At 38.5% G+C, this 26,374-nt stretch overlaps 1 protein-coding gene across 1 annotated transcript; it reads right to left on the bottom strand.

Moving 5' to 3' along the window:
• Positions 1-9,502: 9,502 nt before the first annotated feature.
• Positions 9,503-12,286, bottom strand: LOC114305293 (uncharacterized). The gene is made up of 5 exons (XM_082876400.1): positions 11,960-12,286; positions 11,328-11,869; positions 10,844-10,943; positions 10,047-10,278; positions 9,503-9,951 (listed from the first exon to the last, which is right to left on the bottom strand). Exons 1-5 carry the CDS (start codon positions 12,284-12,286, stop codon positions 9,503-9,505), a joined length of 1,650 nt encoding a protein of 549 aa, XP_082732526.1.
• Positions 12,287-26,374: the final 14,088 nt, after the last annotated feature.

The following is a 26,374-nucleotide window of genomic DNA, read 5'->3' as shown; positions in this document are numbered from 1 at the left end:
AACCTCAGCTTCATGGGCCGTTTAGCCGGAGTGAGTTACTCTTGAGGGTTAGACTTTGACTGAATTGCGTGCACCGCCGATGACATTGGCAGGTTGTATATCATGTGGATCGCGCAGAGCGAACGTGAATCCTGTGCCAAGGCTATTGCTTGGGTTGGGTTGCCATTTCAGATGTACTGTTGTAGCCGGCCATCTTGTACCAATTTATCGTCGTACAGGGTGAATGACGGTGCTTTGAATTTTTTAGGTAGCACTGCCTTTGGGATCTGTCGCGGAAAAGGATCGTCTTGATTGTCATCCGAGCTGTTTCTTCTTTGCTTACACCTTGTACGGGGACTCTCTTCAGAAGAACTGGTAATTTCAAATCGTCCCTTCTTTTTGAGCTCCGAGGATAATGAGTCGGAGTTGCTATCAATATCTTGTTGTCGGGCTCGAGTTCGTCGACCAACTGCCCTCACGGGTCGTTCCGTGCCTTGATATGCAACTTGTTTGGACTTCGCCACCTTCGAGGCCAAATCCTGACGGAGATGTTCGTTCTCTGCAATCATGTTCTCCAATCTTTGTTCGTTTTGCTGTGCTTGTTCCAGGATCGCTTGCATTGCGTCGTGCTCTAAAGGCAAGGGTAAAGTGAAAGTCAAGGCACGTCTTGCGGCGAAAGTCTCTGCTCCAAGTATGGTTGTTGGAGTGGTTGCATCTTGCGGTATAGGGTCGACAGTGACTGTTGGAGGATCTTCCGTCACGCTCACCATGGATGAACTTGAGTATTCCCATAGACGGTGCCAATTGTGGAGAAGTGGTTTGGAAATACTCTTCAGATCCTAGGGAATGCTCGTGATCCTCTTCCGGTCACCTGAAAAGGAATATGCACTCCGGCGAGGGTGCCAGAATTAGTACTCTGACAGACAAGTCAGTAACCACACTTAAGAATACTTTTATTCTAAGTTAAGCATTACCATTCTTACATACCTCTTTCTGGCTGATGTTCTTCTATTTATATCTTTTCTTCCATAGTCCTCGGGATTAGGTCCATTTCCAACTCAGATTCGGCACGTCTTATAATAGACCGACCTTCACTCGGCCCCTTGCCTAATCGGCTATTTGGCCGAATATGGTTGGATTTGAACATGGGAGCCAATTGCCGAGTGCTTCGAATCTCGACTCTTCGGAATTCGACTATCCAGAATCTCTACGACTCCCTCTTCTCGGCCCCCACAACTCTGTTCATGATTTTGGTGGTTTTATGTGGATGAAGCATGCTGTAATTCTACTATGTGGATGAGGCATGCAGTGATTTTAATATTCTAAAGTTTCAAACTTTCTTTCTTTGGATGAGACATGCAGTGATTATAATATTTCTTTAAGTCATTAACTGTAACACTTTTTTTTTTTTTTTTTTTGAGAAAGTATACAAGTTGAATTATGTTAAAAATTTATAAAATTTTAAACCGCCAAACCGATCCGCATCCATCCGCCAATCCGCCAATCTACTCAATCCACATCCGTCGAATTGTCAGACGGATGCAAATTGATTTTCTCCAATCTGCCAATCTGGCGGACGGATGGCAGATTAGAGGTTTTGTGGCCGCAACAGACCCGCGCCCACCCTATAGAGGTTGTTTTGGCCAAATATGACGGCAATGATTTGAATCTCGACACAACGCAAACAGTGACCGTCGTGGTAAAAGGAGAAATGGTGGAAAGACAAAGAGATCCTTTTCTGACGGTGGTTACAACTCCAGATACAACGACTCCCTATTTGGTCCCAACTTCCTCTCAGTTGATGGCAAGACAGATAGTTCGGGAAAGGGGTAAATTACACTTGCCTCCCCTGAGCTTTCTGATAAATGCAGAGACTTTTCATGTAGTTTCAATAATTACAGTAACCTCGCATACTTTACCTGACAATGTCAAGATTCTCCTATTTTTTGACTGCCGTTTACACACTCCATAGAACTTGTTGATGTCATCAAAGCTAAACACTAAAATGCCTATAATGCCTCTCATGTGCCCTCAACCCATCTTCTTCATCTTCTTTTTTTTTTTTTTTTTTTTTTTTTTTTTGCAATTGCAACCTTTTATTTAAAAACACAACAATAGGTAGGTTATCCATAACTATTAAAATTTATCTTAAAATTTATTCTTATTTATTTATTTCATAGTTACTCCAATTAAAATTTTAGTTTACAGTAAGGTAAACACTAGAAGTATAAACAATTAATTAGCCAAACAATAATAAAGAAACATGTTTGGTTCTTTTTTAGAATCACGATTCCAATTAAAAATTTTCAAAAAACTTTTCAAAACTCATAACCAAATATACAATTCAAAACTACTCAAAACTCAATTTAAAAATTATTTTCAAAACTTATAACCAAACACACAACTCAAAACGAAATTTAAAACTCTTTTCAACCTCAAAAGCAAATTGTTTTCAAAACTCTATTTTAAAAGAAAATATTTTTAAAATATATTTTTTATTTTATTTTTTAAAATTATTTTTAAAATCATGATTTGAGTGTGGAGTCGTATTTTGAGTTATGAGTTTTGAATTGAGTTTTGAAAAGAGAAAATTTGTTTGGTTATTTGTTTTGAAAAGAGTTTTGAGTTGTATTTTGAAATATTTTTTATTTATTCATTTAGGGTAAATATTTTACATTTTAAATATTTATTTTTTTATTTTAATGTGTACCATATTTCATACATTTATGTGCTGTATTTTTTTTTAAATATTTTAAATATTAAAAAAATTTAAAAAAATTATTTTTTATTTTAAATATATAAGTTTTATTTTATTTTATAAATATATTTTTAAATATTTTAATTTTATTGTTATGTGGTTATGATTTGAGTGTAGAGTTTTGAAAGTAGTGTGGAGTTTCGAGTTATGCATTTAGTTATGAGATTTGAAAATAATTTTTGAATTGAGTTTTGAATTATATGTTTGGTTACGATTTTAATGTGGAGTTGTGTTTTGAGTTTAAAATATTAAAATTTAAAAACTTAAAATATTTACAAAATAAACTAAAATATTAAAAATAAAAAAAATTAAATAAAAATGAGTTAATTACCTAAAATTCCTATTTACAAATGTTATGGTAACTCAAGTTATATCTAAGATTTTTTGAATCACTAGTCCTATTTAATAAACTATAATATTATCAGTTTTTTTTTTCTAATTTTTAAAATTAAGAATATTATCAATTTTGCATAGTAATGTACCAGATTTTTGTTACACTAACTAAGGGAAGAAAAAAAAAAAACAAAGTTTGAGATTAAACGTTTTTACTCTTCTACTTATTAGTTTAATTTAATTGTTCAATAAAATTGAGAATATTATCAATTTTTTTCAATTTTAAAACTGAGAATATTATCTGTTTTTTCATTTTTTAAGTTTTATTTATTTATTTATTTATTATTTTTTAACTTTTACACATCAATGTTCCATCATCATGCTCCTTTATAGACACAAAATTTTCAGTCTTACACAAAAAAAAAAAAAGAATTCAATTTTTTCAAAAAAAATTAGTTTTTTTTTTCTTACATAATATTTTTTTAGTTTTTTCAATTTGAAGTTGATAGTTTTAAAGTTTTGAAAATCAAAATGAATATCAGATCATCATGTTACTTTATAAATAATCATAAATGATGAATAATTATTATTTAAAAGACAATTCCGACTATTAAAAATTTGTAGAACTTTAAGGTCAAAAAAATCTTAGTTATGATTTAATGGAGTATAAGTTCATAAATTAGGACTTGTGTGTAAATGTCCCAAGAAAAATTATATATTTCAAATTAAAAAAAAAATTAAACATTTTTTAATATTTTAAAAAATTAAATCCAAAAAAGTAAGGGAAATAAGAGTAATAAATCCTAAAAAATAATTCAAAATTTAATTACTGTATAACGTAAACAAAGGGGACAAGGGTATTATCGTTTTGTGCTCAAAAGGAAGGGTAAGAAGGTCATTTACTATATGAAAATAACACCGTTTGTTCTAATTTGACGGAATGGGGGAATCTGGACAATGTCAGTTAAAGTAAGGGAGGTTTGCGTAATTATTCAAATCACAGGAGAGGTCTCTGTATTTATCAAAAATTTCAAGGGAGGTGAGTGTAATTGACGTCATAAACCTCAGGGAAGGTGAGTGTAATTTACCATGGAGAGAAAGAGATATGAAGATGAGAAATGAGAGAAACACACAGATACAAAGAGAAAATTTTTGTGGCGGATCTACTATTTCTCTCGTGTAGCTATCTGAATATTTTGGTCATTTCACATAACTTTGTCTATGATTATCGCGCAGATCACTAGCCAAGAAAAATTCAAATTTGAATTTATCATCCCACCGTCCCAAGTGAAATTGACCCTTATTTTTGTTAAATTAATTTTTTTTTAAAAAAAAAAAAAACTAAACAGATTGATAAGGTTCACCAATCCTCTCCAAAATGGTTGTTGTTAAATTATAAATTTAAGTTAAAATTTAAAAATTAAAATAAATATAACGAAAAATTTATCCCTCTACAACTTTTAGTAATAAGAGATATTCACAATTTATATATTTTTGTAGCATAAGCTCCCTCGTCCACACCCATATATCACATACTCTCTCTCTCTCTATATATATATATACATATACCAAGTTTTTACACTTTGATCAGCCTAGAACAGGTCATCTGCTAAAATTTGCATTTATCACAATTAAGTTGGCCATTTGGCTTTTGCAATCAACTAATTGTGACCACTAATATAAAGAAAAATGCTCCGAACCCTCACTGGGGGTGACCCCCAGGACCCCCAGTGGGCTGTGATTGGCCAGAATTTTTTTTTCTTCTCCAATTACTAACCTCCACATGTGTGTGGGGGTAGTAAGAGTGGGGGGTGGGAGGGGGGAGTGGGGGCCTCTATCATGTTTGCTAATATAAAATACTATAGAAGCTAAAGACTTTGAAAAACAACTAATGACACTTGTTATTAAAAATCAACACATACCACGGTAGAGACTAATACTACATTCTCACATATATTAGATATGATTATAGACATTGTGTGCAGTGAGATGGTAAAAACTAGATGGTGACAACGATGTAAAGTTTAAAAATAGAACCTAATGGAGATATAAATGACTTAGCCTGCGTTTGGTTGTGTTTTGTAAATGTGATTTAAGAGTATGAATTGTATTTTGAATTTATTATGGGTTGTAGAATTATGATTTGAGTGTAGAAAATTTGTTTGGTTATGATTTTTAAATAGAGTTTTGAATTGTGTTTTGAAGATGTATTTTGAATTATGTTTTGGAAGTTTGATGTGACATGTGAAAGGTGAAAATTTGTTTGGTGATGTGTTTTGAAAGTAATTTTCAAAACTTAATTCAACCAATAATTTATCATCAAACACACAACTCATATATCGATATCGATATCTATATTTTTTATCAACAATAATAACCAAACTATTTTTAAAATACTGAAATTAAACATTGATTTTTTTTGACAATTATTTTTTTTAGTAATTTTTTTGAATAATTGTGATTTCGAAATAATTTTTTCATTTTAAAATAAACCGATGTCAATTTTTTCTGCCAATTAATTTTTCTATCAATTCATTTATAAAATACATTTTTAATTTTTTTCTAACATATTTTTAAAGTCAACAACTTGTGAAAATACATATTAATAAAGAAGGGATAAATATACTAACTTTCATATTTTAAAATACAAATCATAATATAAATCTTACAAAACATTATCAATTTATTTTTCATTTATTACATTTTTTGTAATTTAGTACAGATGTGTAACAGAAATGCACTCTATTATTGTCCACGAAGAGCTCATATAATTCTAGGAATTGACATATGAAATGACCATTATGCCCCTCTGGACTTAAATGAGAAATGATGATATAAAACAAAATACAAAGGGTAAGATCGTAATTTCACTTACTTAATACCTACTCCCCATTATATAATAGCTGTGTTCTAGCTGTGTTCTAACAGTGAGGGAAAGAAAAAGCAGAGGACGCATGTGATATTGATTTGAAAAAAGTAATAATATTATATTTAACAAATAAAAAGTAAAAAAAAAAAAAAAATTCCTACAATTATATGAACCTCACCCTTCTGAACCTCACCCTTCCTATTAAATCTGAATCTCATTCTATTTACTGCACCAACTTCACCTTCTCGAAAGCACCTTCTCCAGTTACATCACAGAATTAAATTAGACAAATAGAAAATATCCACCATCTGGTTAGGTCCTTCTTCTCCACTTCCATAATTTACAGGTGAGATTTTGATGCCAGTTCATCTTCATATTTGGTTCAAACATGAGCTTCAAAAATTCAGACATGAGCTTCAGAAATTAGCTTCACTGAAGGGGAAGGGGAGGACGACCGGCCGTTCATCCTGTGGGACTTCCGCCCGGTCATCCCGGCCCAGTCACTTTTCATTTCTGTTCCATTTTCATAAATCTGTTCCATTTTCATTTGTTATATTTTCTGATATCTGTTATAATTTTTTCGCACTATCATTTATTTTTCTAATTATCAGTTTCTAAGTTCTAATAAACTCTATGAATCAAACCCCAATGACAAATATTATTCCTTATGATTTTTTTTTTTATACAAATCTGTTTTTTTGGAATCTGCCTAATTAAATTTTGTCACCAAATTTTTTTATATTTATTTTTTTCATAAAAATAAGTTTGTATGCATAAAAAGATACTAATGTTTAATATATTTTTCATACATTTTTCTTACCTCTCGTATATTTTAATATACATTTTTCTTTCACTTTTACAGTCATCATGCCAAGAACAATCATGCCAAGAACAAAACGAACCAGACCCGAACTTGGTGGATCGTCAAACCCTGTACCACCACCACAGCAACAAGATGATGGCTATCTAACTAATGATTTTGCAACATATCATTATGAACAAGCCGATGAACATTTCATTCGTCGACCAATTGTTACGGGGAGAAACGTAAAACCACATTCTCAATATGATTCACTCTTACTTGGCAAATTAGATACAATGGGATGGTTACCATTAAATAATTTACCAAGTAAGATATATCCCCGTCTTGTACAATTATTTTATGTTCACTTGACAGCGGGTGACCAACAAAATGAACTGTGGAGTCTTACCTCTTATGTTAAGGGGAAAAGAATCACACTCTCTCTGCGTCGTTTTGCACAAATTATTGGAGTCGAAACAGGAGATTTACAATGTTATTTTCAAAATGAGTCTGCCTTAGAAAAAATTGTTGATGATGTCACTCAGATTTATACCACAATTTGTGACAATCGATTTAGCGGCACTAATTTAAAAGTCAGCCATTTAAAACCTCACCTTCGTATTCTCCATCGATGGATAGTTGAAAATGTCACCCCCCAAAAAGGACATTATAATACTGTTTCATGTTTTCAAGTTTGCTTGTTATATTGTTTTGAAATTGGACAAAAATTAGATTTATGCTTTATATTACTAAAAGAAATGATGGTTGCAAAATTGGATACTCTGAGTGGCCGGTCCCTACTTTTTGGAGCTTTACTAACCATAATTTTCAAAGCCCATGATATGAACCTTGAAGATGAAGTATGGATCAGAATCACTTCACCAATTTCTGAATATACACTGACCCGAGCTGGTGGTTCTGACACGTTGATGGGCTCTCTTAATCTTCAAAATGAACCAATACCTGATGAAGAAGAACCCAATGACAATGCCATGCCGCCAAATGAACAACCTCGTTACTGGACAGATTATTTAGCCTTGGAACAAGAATGGTACAATCAGTGCCTACAATGGGAACAACAAATGGCTAATCAGCTCAATACACTGGGTACTCGGTTTGATGAATTTGGTACTCGATTCAATGAAATTGCCACCGCTCAGAACTCACTAATTCATCAATTTGGTGAGTTCCGCGTAGACTCCGAGAGACGTGCTGAACTGATAAGGAACCGCATTGATCTGATTGACCATCGAGTCACTCAGCCGTACCATCAGCATTTCCCTCCACCTCCAACACCACCTGATAAGGATGCTTAACTTGTTTAAAAATCATACGGTTGTTATATTTTTTTTCCTTTATTTTTGTTTTGCTTATTTATTTGGTGAGTTTTGTTGTGATTGTTTTACTTTTGTTATTTTGTTATAAACTTTTCTATTCACGTAATGAATAAGAACGAGGGGTTTTTTTTGGAAGCATTTAATTACACAGTTATAATGTTAATAAATAGTACGTCATACATGTCTATGAAAACCTTCATTTCAATAAAAAAAAATAAAAAATACACAATTATTAAATAATTTGTGTGCATCAATTAATAGAAAAAATGAAATTAATGTTCTGAAATTAAATACAACAACTTACAATTTAATAATAAACATGTGTACTAAAAAAACAAATATTTAATAATAAACATTCTTTTTTTTAATGAAAAGGGGAAAAAAAATTCATATAAGCAAAAAAAAATATATTTAATAATAAACATTCTTTTTTTATATCGGGGATATAAAAAAGTAAAATATAATAATTATTTTATGTTATTTTATTTATTCTTATTATTATTCGTTATTTGTTACATTTTTAAATGGTGAACTTATTACCACCACCACCTACCACCACCAACCACCCACCTGCCAGCACCACCCATCACCACCCACCACCCATCTGCCACCATCACCCACCATCCACCACCCATCTGCCACCACCACCCACCACCTATCACCACCCACCACCTATCACCACCCACCACCCACCTGCCACCACCACCCACCACCACCCATCACCACCCACCACCCACTTGCTACCACCACCCACCTGCCACCATTACCCACCACCACCCACCACCCACTTGCCACCACCACCCACCTGCCACCACCACCCACCGCCACCCACCACCCATCTGCCACCATCACCCACCACCATCCACCACCCATCTGCCACCACCACCCACCACCCATCACCACCACCCAAGACCCACCTGTCACCACCACCCACCACCCACCTGTCACCACCACCCATCACCACCCACCACACATCTGCACCACCACCCATCACTACCTACCACCCATCGCCACCCACCACACATCTGCACCACCACCCATCACTACCTACCACCCATCGCCACCCACCACACATCTGCCACCACCACCCATCACCACCCACCACCCACCTGCCACCACCACCCATCACCACCCACCACCCATCTGTTACCACCACCTACCTGCCAGCACCACCCATCACCACCCACCACCCATCTGTCACCACCACCCACTACCCACCACCCACCACCACATTTAATTTAATGACAACATATTTATTTCTGAAAGTTACTAAGAAACACATTGCATATTAATAACAACATATTTAATTGTCTTTGGTAGACTATACATAAATTTGGATATTACACATTGCATGAACAACATATTTAAGTACACATGTACTAAGAAAACCATTATCTTCAGTGCCCATGGTGAACATGATTTTGCTACATAGCAGTAGCAATTGCATCCCTAACGTTCGATTGGGACGTTAACCCATGTTGTGACATGTTAACGTAGTCAGGTTGGTCTCCAAGAAGCCCGTCTGCTTCTGCTTCTGCTTCTGCGGCCATTTCATTATCAGCTTCCATAAAGAATGGATCCATAACTGCATGCAAACGGATCCAATTGTGCACTACACAACATGCAATCACGAGAGGCCCTTGTCGTGTAGACTTGTAATTTGGCATGGACCACAATATTGGGAAGCGCTTCTTCAAAACACCAAATGTTCTTTCTATGACGTTGCGTAATGACGAATGTCGATGGTTAAACAATTCCTTAGGTCCTGCATAACGATGGCCACGAAACTCTTGCAAGTGATATCGTTGAGACCGAAATGGAGCAAGAAATCCAGGCATGTTCGTGAAACCAGCATCAACTAAATAGTACTTGTCTACATGTAAATAATGAATACACAGTTCTGTCAATTGATATGTATAAAAACAGACAAGGAAAAAAGTGTACAGTATGTTGTTCAGGGACAGTCACCATTGGGTGGATGTGGGAATTGTAGATCAGCTCGTGTAATAGAGTCAACCAGAATAGCGTTGTCGTGAGCGCTACCTTCCCATCCAGAATTAATAAATGTGAACAACATATCGAAGTTGCAAGCTGCGAGTACATTTTGCGATACTGTTGTTTTCCGACCGCGGAATGTATGTTGTCTTGAAGCAGGGACCCATGCATCCACCAATGTGCCATCGATAGCACCGACACAATCCTAATTGACAGATATCAGACTTTGATATTAAAAGCGAAACAAACTGATTGATTTTACTTTCATAATTAAAAAATAATAATATTTATTAACCCTTATGGATATGAACAAATTTACAGGACAGACACACTGTTCGTACCTTGAACCAGGGAAAAAACCGCCTGTCATTTAAAATTTTTCCCGGGATGTCCTCTAGGTTACATGGTTTGATAACCGATGATGAAAGCTTGCACAATGCCCGCATAACAATTTTTATGTGCCGACAAATTGTTTCCGTTGAGTGTTGAAATCTATCTGCCATTATTCGATGGCGATCATTTTGTGCAAAAGTGTATAAAAAAATTCCAAGCGATTCCTCCACACTTATATGCATATGTTCAGTATCGATAAAGCCATTATGGAGTAAAGTGTCTTTCAATAAAATGAATGTTTGTGCATCCATTCGCATAACGTTCATCATTGTTTCTGGATGGCCATTTAATAGGCCGAAGATGTAATCATCACCTCTGAATGGACACGTTCGCTGCGGTCGGCGACTACTTGACGCGTTCATATGGTCATACATTACAGCAATCATCAAGAAATCCATAAAATCATCAACAACCTCATCCTCCTCTGATGAGAGCTCCATTGTATTGTTTTCTCCGTCGGATGACATATGCCTTTGTCTACATCACAGTAAAAGCATAATTATAAAATATGTTATTCATGCAGTAACAGTTAGCGTTATTGGTGAAACAGTAAAATTCAGAGGATAACAAAATTTATTTAACACATGGTCATATTATAATAACTTCCATAGTTTTAATATAACAGAAAACACTTAAAAGTTTAAAAAAAAAAAAAAAAAAAAAAAACTTACGAACATAGAAAAGGAAAAAGAATATGATGGAATGAAAAAAAATAAGAATTAAAACCAAATTAGGAATAATGAAATGATCAAACAGTTCAGCCAAGAAGATTTGTTAACACAAGCAAAACAGAACGTCTCAGTTCACTGCAAAGCGAGGATCATGGCTAGGCGCAAATGGGTAGGAGTGCGCATGAAAAACCTTCGCCATTCCTTATCCTTGAACAGTGTCAGTGCCCTAACGTACTGCAACGGTGGTATGTCCCCAAGCTCAAGCAATGCATCTTGACATGCATCAAGGGAATAATCATCACCACTTGCACTTACAGCCTCAGTCTCATTTTCTCGTGCACGTGAATGTCCTGTTTTGGCTTGTACATAGGATGTGAAAGCTGCACACACATCATCAAACCCACTTGACCGTGACTTTTTGGAACGACCACTGTCAGTCTGGCTGGTTGCAGGGCCCCTCTTGTGACTTTTGCCCTTTGCTGGATCTATATACTCATCCCCGAATAAGTCAACAGGAATGGCCTCAGCAGCATTACTCTCACCAGTGTTACTCCCACCAGCATCGGCGTTCCAAAATTTATTTAACATGTCGTCTTCTTCTTCTGAGTCAAGGGGTCCTTGTGTGGATGCACGAGACAAGGCCCCTGTAGCACAACAATTTTCAACAATCTCTGCCATTTCTTGAAAATATTCAAACTCTTTTGTCCTAAACTTCTTCACATTTCTGTTAGCCTACAACAAGTACAAAACAAGAATTAAGCATTGTATATATCATGAAACGTTTAAAATAAAATTAGAAAATAGTACAGATTAATGGAAAACCTTATCCCAAAATTCATCGGGTGCAACAACAGTGCCTATAATAGGATCCCATCCCAAACCAGTCTGTGCCTGGAGTCGCTTGAATGTCTGGTAACCAGCTTTCAAGCGCTGATATTTTTGGCGCACCTTAACACCTGTATACCGAAATCCATATATGTTGTGCAACTGATTTGCATAATGATTCCAATGCCTAATTGTCCACGAAGTAGTACGGCCCGTTGTTTGATTGTTTCTAACCTCATCTCTCAACATATTAATTAATTTCGTTTCAATTCTGGGCGTCCACATTTTGGTGTTCTCATTGTCATCGGAATTATTTCCATCCATCTATAAATATACAAATTATATTTAAACTATTTTGGGATGAATATACAAGCAGAACGGAGTATTTTAAAGAACACTGCGATGGATATACAACAATAACAGTGCAATATGATTCGAAGGAGAACACAGATAAAGGAAAAAGAACAGATTATTTTATTTCAAGGAAAAAAGTACGTAGCAGATTAATTGAATTTAAATAGCAGAAATATAATCACAAAAAAAAAACATTCAGATAGCAGAAATATAACCACAAATAAAAAAAAAAAAAATCGACTCTTATAAACCCAAAACCAACTTTTTTTCCTGTGTCCCAAACGACCCCTTGCAAGTAGTCATGGAAAAAACATTTTTTTGTTTTATCAAAAAAAGTTTTGCATAAAAAAAATTTCGCTAAACCTTTTTTTTTTAATTCTACAAAATGTAATTTCAGCCAATAGAAAGAAAAGGAGAGTAAAGTATGGTATGAACTCGATCAAAAAAAAAGTATGGTATGAACATTTTATTTATTTATTTCTATAAATTAAAATATGACTCAAAATAATAAAAAAGTAAAATACATACATAAATATTCTAATCTGTTGAAAAATTATGAAAAAATATAATTAATTTTAACATAAGTACATTGACTTATCTTTTAATAAGATCAAAATAAAAAATATTTTAATGTAAAAAAGATAACATTATTATTTTTTTTAATTCATATTCATATGAATGATAAATTATTAATAAAAAATGAAATGCTATAAAAATTAAAAACTTTACTATATTTTCTATAAGTCTTATTTACCATATAAATAAATAAATATAGACATATATATGTCTAAATGGTAATGTAACAGTAGCTATCCCTGATTTTAACCGTGTGTGCCAGCGCTAGGGGTGTCTTTGCTCTCAAAGCCTCAAAATTCAGTTAACATTGGGGTGTCTTTGCTCTCAAAGCCTCAAAATTCAGTTAACATTGTGTTTAAATAGTAGGAAAGAAATCAGTAATTTTTTTTTAATTAACAATCAGATAAAAAAAAATTAGTATTGGTTGCTAACAATGTAAAAAAAAAAAATCTGAAATAAAAAAAACACAATGTTAACATTCAGTTAACAATGTTTTACAAAAAAAATTCAGTTAACATTCAATATTTAACAATGTGTTTAACATTGTGTTATATTGATTTGAATTCAAAACAAATCAGTATTGCTTGTTAATTGAAATTAAGGAAAAAAAATAGTAAAAAAGCCGGTGGGTTCAAACAGTTCAGGGAGGACCGGCGGTTCAAACCATTCAGGAATGGAAAGTGGAAGACAAAACCGGAAGAGAGGTGGGAAGACCGGCCGGTCGACCGGCCGGATGACCCGGGGGACGACCGGCCGGGTGTCCCAGGCACTGCCACTATGCCTTTGATAGAAGAAAGGTTCAAACCGTTCATAATTTCAAATAACAACCGATCTGAAATGGAAAATACGACATACCAAATTCTGATAAACCATTTACGAACTGATTTCAACTTCTCCGAATTCATTTATACATAACAGATGAATGATTTACACTATTCTTGAAGAACAAAAAGTTGAAATAGTTGATCGAGTCGTTTGAAATCATTTTCAGATAACAGATGAAGGATGAAGGATTTATTTACCAGATTAGTGGGAGTTGAATAATTATCGCCGGAGATGAAATGTGTATACTGATTGAACGTGCCACTGTTTGCTCGTCGAATTCGACAATAAATTTGATAAATTTGACCTAAAAAAAAAATTAGAATGAATTTCTCAAATAATTTCCCTATAACAAAATATGTAAATAATTTTGTGAGTAATTTCACCTCCCAGTCGTCGTTGTTTGGTTGCCCGTAATAAGAATCGTCCGCAACGCACAAATCGTAACTCAGTTGATTTGTGTAATATGATACGAGTACGGAGTGGGTTGGGTAGATTCATTATTTATAAAATGAGTCTGACTTCTGAAACTCTCTGAAACTCATCCGTGATGAATCTGAACACAGAAAAGCCACCCGTGATGAATCTGAAGGACAGGTGTAGATGAGGTTCACGTGAAAGTTGGGAGATGATGAAGAAGGCAGAAACGTTGAAAGGGAGATATTTGCTACCAAACAGATTTTCAAACTGTAATTTGAATTAACACGCGGAATCAATTTTTGAACATCGTACCCAAACGTCATACGCGAGCCCACGTGTTGAAAATTGATTTCAGTTCACAACCAAACAGAGCCTTAGATTTGGGAGGTACTCTTCTATACCAATTTCTTCATTTTTCATTTGTCTGTTCTCAATTTATATTTTTTCAATTTTTTGAAATGAAAGTGATGAAAATTTTGAAAACACTATTGGTTCTAAAAAAGAAATAGAGAGGAGGAAGTAAGATGGCAAAAATAGAATTTTATGATGCATCGATGATGGTGTGTTGGAACACATTGTCCTAATGGCAATAATATGCCTTAGATGCTTGATGAACTAAGAAAAACACATGCTCCTGAACCATGTCAAGATGGAAGGGATTTTTTTTATACAAGGATTAGTTAAAACTCTTGATAGAATTTTCTTTGACAAGAGTTTCTTGAGATGAATTTTTTTTTGGCATCACAATTTTTTCTGAACACATTGGATTCACTTTATTTTATGTTTTTGTTTGATCTTGTTGAAGCTAGTAGTTTAGTTAAGATCAATTTCATTGCAATTTTTTTTGTCATTAGTGCCTTGATTGATGCCAGAGAAAATTGTTTGTGAGTAGCTCAATTTTCTCTAATTTATTCAAAATAAAGAGAAAATTGTGACCAAATCAAACAAAATTAGTCCAAATATAGAGAAATTTGTGAGCAAATTAGAAAATTTCAAACTAGAGAAATTGAGAAAAATAGAGAAATTTCAAAATACAGAGAAGTTTGTCTGTGTTTTGAAATTTGTTTAGATCGAAATTTTCCTATTTCTCTATAAAAATTTGAGAGACCCCAACTATTATAAAAATATTTCATATCTTTTATGGGGATATATTTTATGAGTATCAACACGTGGTCAAGGTGACGTCGACGTGTTAGCCGGGGTGCCACGTGTCCTGGTCGTGACGCCGAGGTGATCTCGGCTAGGTCGAGATTATCTCCGAAGATATCGGAGTCCGGGATAAGCGGATAAGGGACAAGAGTCCTAGAATGAGGAAGGACTTCAGCCTGGATAAAGATAAAACTCTTAGGGAGTTTATCTTTATCTATTGGAGAGTCCAAGCTAAACACTGAGCAGAAGTCCATTAAAGCTAGGCTTCTATTTGGACTAGGATTGTGTTGGCTATAAAAGAAAGACACCCCCATGGGTCTAAGGTATGCAATTTATATTCTGAACAGTGAGTTTAACACTTGATCTATCTTTGAGAGATAACTGACTTGATCATCGGAGTGCCCTCGGGTGGATGAACCACCGTCGGAATCTCTTCTTTCTGTTGCAGGTCAATCAGGCGCCATCTATTCTGCCAGTACTCTCCAGTTAAATACTGAGTTGGCAGTGTGGTCAGAAATTCACTCACACAATTTGGCACTGTATGTGGGAAAGAAATGAGAATAAATGGCCAACGACGGACAGAAAGAGAAGATTGAGGATAACACTCCTACTGGGAGTGGGAGACCTGTCGACCTTGACGTCGAAGAAGACAATTACAACGAAGAAACTCGTGACCAGAATCGCGGAGGAAAGGACGTCGGCCAGGAAGGCGACGTACCAAAGAAAACGGACCCAAGCGGGTACTACAACGAGGACGACCTCCAGGTATGGAAAGAAAGATGCCTGCGGAGGGACGATGAGGTAAATACCATAGCGAACAAATTGGCGGACCTGCAAACAATTGTCAATTTCATGATGCAAAATAACGTCATGCAGCCACCATTCCCACTACAGGACACGCCGATTCCAACGGCCAATGCCCAGAACGGAGGGTAGAAAACAATCCCTGTAGCCCCCCAACACGCCAGAAGCAAAAAACACTCTCACCGACCGTCAAAGGAGGTCGGGCAGAAGAGAAGGATCTCGAAGGACACATTACACCAAGGAGGCAGACCCTAGAGAACATCGGCATGTTCAAAGGCAGGAGTTGTGCTTCAATGCGACCAATGGAGAAAGATTGAAAAGGGCTCATAACGAAGCTGAAAGTAGTGCACCTAAAAGGTTGAAATCAAGAGATAGCCGAGCTCCTGGGCGGACCAAAGAAAACTTTAGAGATTACCTCAAGAGAAAGCAACAAAATGCCAAGGTAACGTCCCCTGTTAAGTCGAGAACACCATTCTCAGTGGAGTTAGACAAAGTTGAGGCCCCGAAACGATTTAGTATGTCGAGGTTCCAGATATGCGATGGTAAGTCAGACCCCAACTTTCACATCAATTTATACCTAAACTCGATGGCACTGTACACTGGAAACGAACCATTGCTTTGCAAGGTGTTCCCCTCATCCTTCGGGAAAATTGCATCAGATTGGTTTCACAAATTGCCAAAAAGAAGTGTGAAGACCTGGGAAAGCCTGGCCGAGATGTTTGTGGCTAGGTTCGTGACAAATAAACTACAGCCATTAAGGGTAGACGCCCTGATGGCTCTGAGAATCAGTGAGAATGAAGGCCTTAGGGCCTACGCAAAAAGGTATTATGAGGTGTTCAACCGAATACCCAAGTGCAATCAAGAGGTGGTAGTCGTATCTTTTAAGAACGACATGAAAGATGATTGTGCACTATGAAAGTCATTGGCAAAGACATTGCCAAAAAGCATGGAGGAGCTCATGGCCAGAATTGAGAATTATGCCAGAACCGAGGAAGACATGCCAAGGATTAAGGCGACAAAGCAAAAGAAACTAAATGGCTCGTCGAAGCGAGGCCGAGGTAACAACAGATCCAATAAACAAGAGATAGGGCTGAGAACTGCACAGGCAATCACAACTGTATTCCGAATCCCAATTCACAAAGTCCTGGATAAAATCTGAACCCAACCCTACTTCAGAGCACCAGCTAGGGTACAAGGAGGGAAGAAGCCTTGGAAAGCATTGTGCTTACCATAATGAAGATGGGCATCTGACTCAAGGTTGCAGAGCCCTGAAGTCACACCTAGAAGACCTGGTAAGGCAAGGCCATTTGAGGGACATTGTAGATGAGGCCAAGACAAGAGAAGAGCAAGCGAGACTTCCTCAGGCACCAGCAGCTCCACCACCCCAAGCATAGCAGCCGCAGGTAGGCGGACCTTGGGTAGTTAATGTAATTCACTCGAAGGTCAATGAAAACGAAATACGGAGAGAGACCTAGAAGGTAAAGCACTTGCAGCATGTGTACCAAGTTCGGCAGAAAAGACCTCGGGCCGAGGAGCGCCAGGGACCAGTAGTGTCTTTTATTGAAGACAACCTGGAGATGGTACAACATCCGCACAACGATGCCTTGGTAGTATCCTTCCAGGTTGGGGAGTGCCAAGTGAAGCGCATCCTAATTGACCAAGGTAGCTCTTGTGACATCATGTATGTCAAATGTTACAAGGAGCTGGGCCTTCACCCAGACGATATGGAGCAATCCAATGGCCCAATGACCGGGTTCAATGGAGCGCCGACGTGGCCACTGGGCGTAACAAGCTTGGACGTGCAGGCTGGTACCAAGAAGATAAAGACAGAGTTCACCATAATCGACACACCCTCCCCTTACAACGTTATCCTGGGAAGGCCATGGTTGCATGCAATGGGGGTTGTTCCCTCAACATTGCATAAGTTACTGCGGTTCCCAACAGAGCATGGGATAGAAGAGGTGAGAGGGGATCAGCTACAGGCAAAGAACTGCTCCATGACAGCAATGAAATCCACCTGCAGCATACGAGAACCAGAAGGGGCGGAGATCGAAGATGAGGACGTGGAAGTCCTAGAGGACGTCGGCAAGGAGCTCGCCGAGAAGAGTAAAGAAGCCCTAAAGAAAATCCTCATCCAGCAGGGGGATGAAGAACGCTATTTCCTTCTCGGCTCGGGCTTAGCCGAAGAAGAGGAAAAAGAATTTGAGGCGTTCTTGAGAGCAAACATTGAAGTGTTTGCCTGGACGCCTTACGAGATGTTTGGCATCGACCCTGAGGTCACTTTCCATAAACTGAATGTAGGCAGGTCGGCCAAATCTATAATCCAACGGGCAAGAAAACCGACGTTGCTGCATGTTGCGGCAGTAGAAGAGGAAGTAGATAGACTTCTGGAGGCTAGAGCCATTCGAGAGGTAAATTACCCGACATGGCTATTGAATACAGTGGTGTTGAAGAAAAAGAATGGTAAATGGAGAGTCTGCGTGTACTTTACCAACCTGAACAAGGCATGTCCCAAAGACAGTTTCCCATTACCCAAGATAGACCAACTGGTGGATGCCACTTCAGGGCATGGAATGATGAGCTTCTTGGATGCCTACAAGGGGTACCATCAGATAGCCATGTACCCCCTAGATGAGGAACAGACTGCATTTATCACTCCAAAAGGGTTGTATTGCTACAGAGTGATGCCTTTTGGGTTGAAAAATGTAGGAGCAACTTATCAGAGATTGGTAACCAAAATGTTCAAACACCTAATTGGCCGAACAATGGAAATTAACATCGATGACATGGTCGTGAAGACCAAGGAACCTAAAGGATATCTGTCCGACCTAAAAGTAGTCTTTGATATCCTTAAAACATATCGGCTTCGACTCAATGCATCGAAGTACGCATTTGGAGTGGGATCTGGTAAGTTCTTACGATACTTGGTGACCAGAAGAGGCATTGAGGCCAGCCCAGATCAGATCAAGGCCATCCTAGAACTGGAAAGCCCAACATCGGCGAAGCAAGTACAGATGTTGATTGGAAGGGCTGCAGCCTTGAATAGGTTCATAAGCAGAAGTTCTGACAAATGCAAACCGTTCTGCAGCTTAGTGAAGAAAGTCACAGACTTCTTATGGGCAGAAGAATGCGAAGTCGCCCCGGCCAACTTGAAGAAGTATTTGACCACGGCTCCAGTTCTCTCAAATCCAGAACCCGAAGAGGAGCTGTTCCTGTACTTAGCAGTTTCAGAACATGCGGTAAGCGTAGTGATAATCCGAGAAGAAAAATGGGAACAAAGGGCTATTTACTATGTAAGCAAAATCCTGACTGATGTAGAAACCAGTATTTATCCCTGGAGAAGTTAACGCTGGCCTTAGTAATGGCTTCAAAGAAGCTGAACCATTACTTTCAAGCCCACAAAATTGTGGTGCTGACTGAACATCCTTTCAAGTCCTTGTTACAGCAGGGAGATCTGACAGACAGAATAACCAGGTGGGCAGTAGCCTTGGGCCAGTATGACCTGGAATATAGACCCAGAACAGCAATCAAAGGCCAAGTCTTGGCCGACTTTGTGGCCGAATTCACTCCAAGAGCCATCGTACCTCAGGCTCCGTTGAGCTGAGGTGTACGATGTACAAGCAAGCAAAAAGGAGCCCAGCCGAAGGAACCAGAACAAAGGAAGAAAGAAAAACTTAGGCCCTACAGTATTTACATCGGCGACTTTTTTCAACTGTTTGTTGACGGAAGTTCAAACCGACAAGGAGCGGGGGCAGGATTAGTACTGGTATCTTTAGATGGACAGATACTAGAGCAATCCATTCGTTTAGGATTCAAGGCCTTAAACAATGAAGCAAAGTATGAAGCACTGATTACAGGACTGAAACTGGCAGTAGCAGTAGAAGCAGATGAGGTGATAGTCTTCTGTGACTCTCAACTTATAGTCAACCAAGCAACAGGAGAACTTGCAACCCGAGATGAACGTATGTCAACATACGCAAAGGAAGTAGGCAGGTTGGTGGCCTTGTTTCAGAATTGCCGACTACAGTAGGTTAGCCGAGATGATAATAGTCATGCCGATGCCATGGCCAACCTGGCTAGTGCCATAAAACCTGCACAGACAAGGACGATAATGGTTGACTACTTATCGGGCCCAAGCATCGAACCACTGACCACAGAGCGTGAAGCAATGTGTGTGGACATAGGACCAAGCTGGATGGATGCAATAATAGCTTTCCTGAAAGAAGGAAAACTGCCAGATGATCACAAAGAGGCACACAAGATCAAATTGAAGTTGGCAAGATTCAATCTAACAGCAGAGGGACATCTCTACAGAAGATCCTTCACTGGACCCCTTTTAAGGTGTGTACATCCTTCACAAGTGGAAGATTTTTTGTACGAAATACATAAAGGAGTATGTGGAAGCCACGCTGGGGGCAGATCACTTGCTCATAGGGCCATTACCCAAGGGTATTGGTGGCTCTACATGCAGAAGATACAGAAGCCTATGTCAAGAAGTGTGAAAAGTGCCAAAGGTTTGCACATTGATACACCAACCAGCAGCAGACCTGAACCCAATATCCAGTCCTTGGCCGTTTGCCCAATGGGACATGGATCTTGTTGGAAAACTGCCCCAAGTAACTGGGCAAAGGAAGTACCTGCTGGTAGCAATAGATTACTTCACCAAATAGATAGAAGTTGAACCCCTTGCCAAGATCCGAGACGTGGATGTGAAGAACTTCATATGGAAAAACAGCATCACCAGATTTGGGATTCCAAGAGCAATAGTTACCAACAATGGAATACAATTTGACAGTAAGCTAATCAAGAGCTTCTGTGCAAAATTCAAAATCAAGAATTAGTTTTCAACCCCAAGCTTTCCTCAAAGCAATGGAAAAGCAGAAGCATCCAACAAAGTCATCTTGGATGGGATTAAGAAGAGGCTGCAAGCAGCAAAAGGAAAGTGAGTGGATGAACTACCAAGTGCACTTTAGGCATATCGGATTACGCTGAGAAGATTAACTGGGGAATCCTCATTTGCCATGGCTTATGGCACAGAAATAGTCATTCCTCTGGAAGTCGGCATCCCAGGGATCAGAACCCAGGGAATAGAGAACGGGACTAATGATGTATTATTAGCCCGAGATTTGGATCTGCTAGAAGAAAGAAGGGAGAGAGCTGCAATTCAGCTGGCCAAGGCTTATAATAAGAAGGTCAACCCAAGGGAGTTTCAAATCGGTGACCTCGTCTTGAGAAAAGTCATCGGCAACAAGAAAGATCCCAGAGAGGGCAAGCTTGGCCCAAATTGGAAGGGACCCTATAGAATCATCTCAATATTGGGCAATGGGGCATATCGGCTTGAAGATAATGAGGGCAAAGAGTTGCCAAGGCCCTGGAATACTTACAATCTTAAATTTTTTTTTATCATTAAATTTTCTTGTTCTTTGTTATTAGCCGAAGTAATAAATAAAGTTTTAGCTTGATTTTTCACACTTGTGATTGATAAAATAGTTGATGATGTTTCCAGAATACATGTGTAATGAGAACCCAAGTGGAACTTAAGTTCACATTAGGAGGCAGAAAGTTGGAAAATGGTTCCTAGCAAGGTAGAATATACAAGCTAAAATCAGTCTAACACTTGTTAAAATTTGTGAAAAATTTACAAGTTGAAGTTAGACCGAGATCATGTTGTAAAAAATTTACAAGTTGAAGCTAAACCGAGATCATGTTTAACACTTGTTGAAATTTGTGAAAAATTTACAAGTTGAAGTTAAACCGAGATCATGTTTAAACACTTGTTGAAATTTGTAAAAAATTTACAAGTTGAAGTTAAACCCAGATCATGTTTAACACTTGTTGAAATTTGTGAAAAATTTACAAGTCGAAGTTAAACCGAGATCACGTTTAAACACTTGTTGAAATTTGTGAAAAATTTACAAGTTGAAGTTAGACCGAGATCATATTTAACACTTGTTGAAATTTGTGAAAAATTTACAAGTTGAAGTTAAACCGAGATCATGTTTAAAGTTAAACTGAACACTTGTTGAAATGTACAAGTTGAAGTTGAAGTTGAAATTTGAGAAAAATTTACACGTTGAAGTTGAACTGAACACTTGTTGAAATGTACAAGTTGAAGTTGAAGTTGAAATTTGAGAAAAATTTATACGTTGAAGTTGAACTGAACACTTGTTGAAATTTGTGAATTTTTTTTTTTTTTAAAGTTAAGGCCAAGGTTGTATTAAAATAAGTACTTATGTACTTGCCGGTGTAAACCGTTGGTGGATACAACTGAGGTATTTCACCCCAAGAAGATTACATAGTTAAGGTGTACATTAAAGATATGCAAAAATATTCTAAGTATGAGAACCATACAAGAGCAGTAAAAGGAAGACGAACATGTAAAGCGTTCAAGAGAAGAAGCTGTATTTACATTGAAAAGAAGGCACATCGGCCACATCGAGAGCTTACATTGTTTCAAAGAAAGGAAAAAGTACAAAGAAACAGAAAAAAAGAGAAAGACATCAAGTTAAGACTCTTCGGCAGCACTGGCTGGTTTGGTCTGATCTGAAGACTGCTGAGAAGACATGTCGGCCGCCTTTTCAGCCGCAAGCTCGGCATCTATTTCTTGGAGGGTTCGGTCGAGGCTCTTATTGGCAATAGACACGTCCGATGTTGCCTTCTCAGGAGTAGCATCTTTGGGAACCTTCTCACCCTCCTCATCTTGAGTCAATTCCAGGACTTGCTCATTTGGAGTAGGGGGCTTGGCCCTAGCGGCTTCCTTTGACTTCCTCACCAAAGCTTCCTCCTCAGACTCAGAATCGTCGTCAGATTGGCTTGGAGTTGGGGGAATAGCAGGGCAAGGACGTCGGTGTTCCTGAGAATGGAGTCCTCGGGGACTTCAAGATTTTTCAGTGCAGACATCTAACCAAAGGTGAAACCCTTGTTGCATGCCTACTTCACCTGACGCTCGTAGTTCGCCATGACATCGGCTACCCCCTTAGCATATGCCTTTTTATCTATGGCCTTGATCTCAGCATCCTTAGTGGCCAAGGCATCTTGCAGTTCCTTTTGGGCCTCGGCCATCTTTGTCTCGGCCTCTTTCTTTTTTGCCGTAAGGACCTTGACAATGGCTCGGCAGCGTCAGCTTTCTCCTCAGCTGCGTCCTGAGCTTTTACACCTGCCTCGGCTTGATCTGCCAAGGTCTTCATCTTGTCCTTAGCTCTGTTGAGGAACTTTTGTAAAACAGCGACCTCCCTGATTTTGTCGGCCAACTCCTTCCTCATCTCAAAAGCTTGCATTGAAAAGGAGTGGACGTGCTGGATCGTCTGAAAGAAAATCAGCAAAACTCAACTTTAGTAAAATCCTCTGAGTATGAAAGAATGAAAAAAAAGAAATACCAAGTGTGGAAGACTTACTTGAACAGAGTGCTGAAGCATCAGAGCGAAGTTTTCATACTCGCTCATCTCGGCGTTTCGATTTAGATCATTTGGAAGGAGCAAAGCCGTTGAGAGGGCGACACCGACTTCAAGATCAGTCGCATTGTCGCTAGCTCTGACCGACTTGTCCTCAACGGTGATCTGGGGGGCCTAGGGGGCATTTGCTTTTATGGTCCTCGAGGTCGTGGCAAATTCTGACCTCGGCCTTTTTGACCGAGTTGATTGGGATGGCTCGGCCTCGGCGAGCCTCTTCTCGGGGACAGAGGGCGACTTCTCGCTCGAAGCCAACTTTGAAATTGACAAGGTGTCCTCAGTATCAATCTGAGTCACCGTTGCCTTTGGCTGAGCCTTCTTTATTCTTTTTAGCTTTGACTTTGGTAGAGGATGGGACTGTGCTGGTTGGGCGTCTACGGTGGATGGAATGTTAGCCAAGAGGTCTTTAGCGACTGCTTTCTGGCGGCCCATCTCAGCAACAAAAACAGTTCGCCATCGTCGTTGGCATTGAGATGGTGGGATCAGTTGTGGAGCTGAGGTGGATGGCTGCTCTACTGGATATGAGGTTGACCCTTGATTTGGCCGAGATGAGGACGCTGTTGGAGGAGTTGTGGCAGAAGGGGGAGATTGGCTTTTCTTCCTCTTTGGGACGTCAGGGAATACCGATTTGTAGGTTGGGATGAAATTGAGTACCAAGGGGGCTCTGCGCTTGTGGACTGGCAAATCCAATAGCTTCTTCAAACCCTTGCTGGGGAAAAAGGACTTTCGGAAGCCTTTTTCTGGTTGGGGAAGAGCTGCAAGAAAAACAGACATTAGAAAAAACGAAGTATTGAAGACTTTAAAGACAAAGTAAGTATAAACACTAGGCTCTTACCATTACCCTCTACAAAAACTGTTCGAGGAAGAGGGTAGAGGTGGAGGTCCTCATCTGGAGTGAACTCCCAGTTCCCCGAGATAATGAAGTAATCATCCCCGGTTCCCTTGTTGGAGTCTGGGAGGTCGGCAACGATTTTATACTCTGTGGACCTCGGCTTGAGGTAGTAAATATAGCCTTTCTCGTTTTTAAGGCCATACATGGTGTAGCAGTATTGGATGTCGGCTAAGGTAACCCTAGCATTTTCTTATTTGGCTAAGGCTATTATACCATTTATGACTCGGTAGGAATTGATGGCAAGTTGCATTGGGTTCAACTTATAGTAATGGATTATCTCACGAAAGAGGATGTTGAGTAGGAGCCTAAGTCCGCACTCGATAAAAGCTACAACAGGGAAGGGCATAGAATCAGTTGTAGGCATGATGGAGTCATCCTCCCCAGCCAACCTCAGATGAATGTCGGTCGGGATGTCAAACTCCGCCTAAAGTGTTCTAACTTGGTCGGGGTGTCTACCCTATGCTTCCACATACCCATAACGTCGGCTTAAATTGGAGAAGTTGGATTTCAGAAAGAAGGTGTTTTGTAAGAGTTATAGGGACCTCGGCAAAAACCTAAAATGCAATCTGGGGTAAGAATTTGTGGGGGTCGTTTCGGCTCTTCTTAGAATTTGTGGGTTCTATAAACAAATCCCAAACCTAGATCTATGGAAATGAAGATTGGAGGCAAGAATCTGGAAAAAACACGGCAAACAGAAACAAGAGCAATGATTTAGAATCAAGAAAAGGGGTGAATCATCAAGAACACTGTGACAGAGTGTGTGCCAGGGTGCAAGGCCAAGAATAGTGGTAGAATGAACAAGTATGTGGGTATTATGTGTATATTAAAGAACGGTTTGGGCAAAAAGCAAAATTGTGAGAAAAATATGCTCAAAATACATGGTTGGATTAAAAAAGACAAATGTGAACAAACATTGCAATTATAGTATACAGATGTAACAGTTTGAGGAAGAGTAAAAATCAAAACGAAGGAATAGTGACTTACAAGGGAAAATTAGAGTCGCCGAGATCAGATGGTGGCAGCAACCGGAAAAGTGTAGCGAAAATCCTCGCCGGAGAGGAGTGAACAGAAGTAATTGCAGAAAGCTTCGCAAAAATGATAATGATAGATTTAGGAGAAAAAGTTAGAGAAAGAGTTGGGTCCTTGAGAACGAAGGATACAAAAGTGAAAAGACGGAGAGAGAAAGTTGATTTTGATCAAAACGCGGAGAATGACGGCAAAAAGTCATCAATACATCTAGAGCAACGTGCTTACCAAACGACGCACCCAGACACAAGACGACTTACAAGCGCGTATCGGATACAGCTCAAAGAGAGAGAGACGCGTGGCAAGAACGGTTGAATAGTCATGCGTGACAGCTCATACGTGTGATAAAGCTCTTGAAATTCTTGATTTCATGGAGCAGTACCTCGACTTGGAGGATGATCTCGGCTGAGAAACTTGAACAAAACTTGGTTAATGGTTCTGAGGCATTGATGGAAGCAGACTGTGGGTCTTGGTCATATTGAGCCAACGAGTTCTTACTTCGACAATGAATTAAGAAACAAAGCTTAGCCGACATTATAGAAGAAAGTATTGATATAGGATCCATCACCTCAGGATGCCGAGGTAATAGAACCTAGGAGGCAGTTGTGGGGATATATTTTATGAGTACCAACATGTGGCCAAGGTGACGCCGACGTGTCAGTCGGGGTGCCACGTGTCCTGGTCGTGACGTCGAGGTGATCTCGGTTAGGCCGAGGTTATCTCCGAAGATATCGGCGTTCGGGATAAGCGGATAAGGGACAAGAGTCTTAGAATGAGGAAGGACTTCAGCTTGGATAAAGATAAAACTCTTAGAGAGTTTATCTTTATCTATTAGAGAGTCCAAGCTAAGTACTGAACAGAAGTCCATTAAAGCTAGGCTTCTATTTGGACTAGGATTGTGTTGGCTATAAAAGAAAGGCA

This window comes from Camellia sinensis, chromosome 6, assembly GCF_055761805.1.
Source record: "Camellia sinensis isolate YWXY chromosome 6, ASM5576180v1, whole genome shotgun sequence".
Lineage (NCBI taxonomy): Eukaryota > Viridiplantae > Streptophyta > Magnoliopsida > Ericales > Theaceae > Camellia > Camellia sinensis.
The sequence above is the reverse complement of the archived record's forward strand: the minus strand, read 5'-3'. Positions and strand labels throughout refer to the sequence as shown.

Coding starts and splice junctions, on each gene's coding strand:
- LOC114305293 (XM_082876400.1), bottom strand. CDS start 12,286: ATGGATGGAAATAATTCCGATGACAATGAGAACACCAAAATGTGGACG. Junction 10,944..11,327: donor AAGGATAAGGAATGGCGAAG/GTTTTTCATGCG, acceptor ACTGTGATGTAG/ACAAAGGCATATGTCATCCG. Junction 10,279..10,843: donor TGGATTTCTTGATGATTGCT/GTAATGTATGAC, acceptor TCTGTCAATTAG/GATTGTGTCGGTGCTATCGA.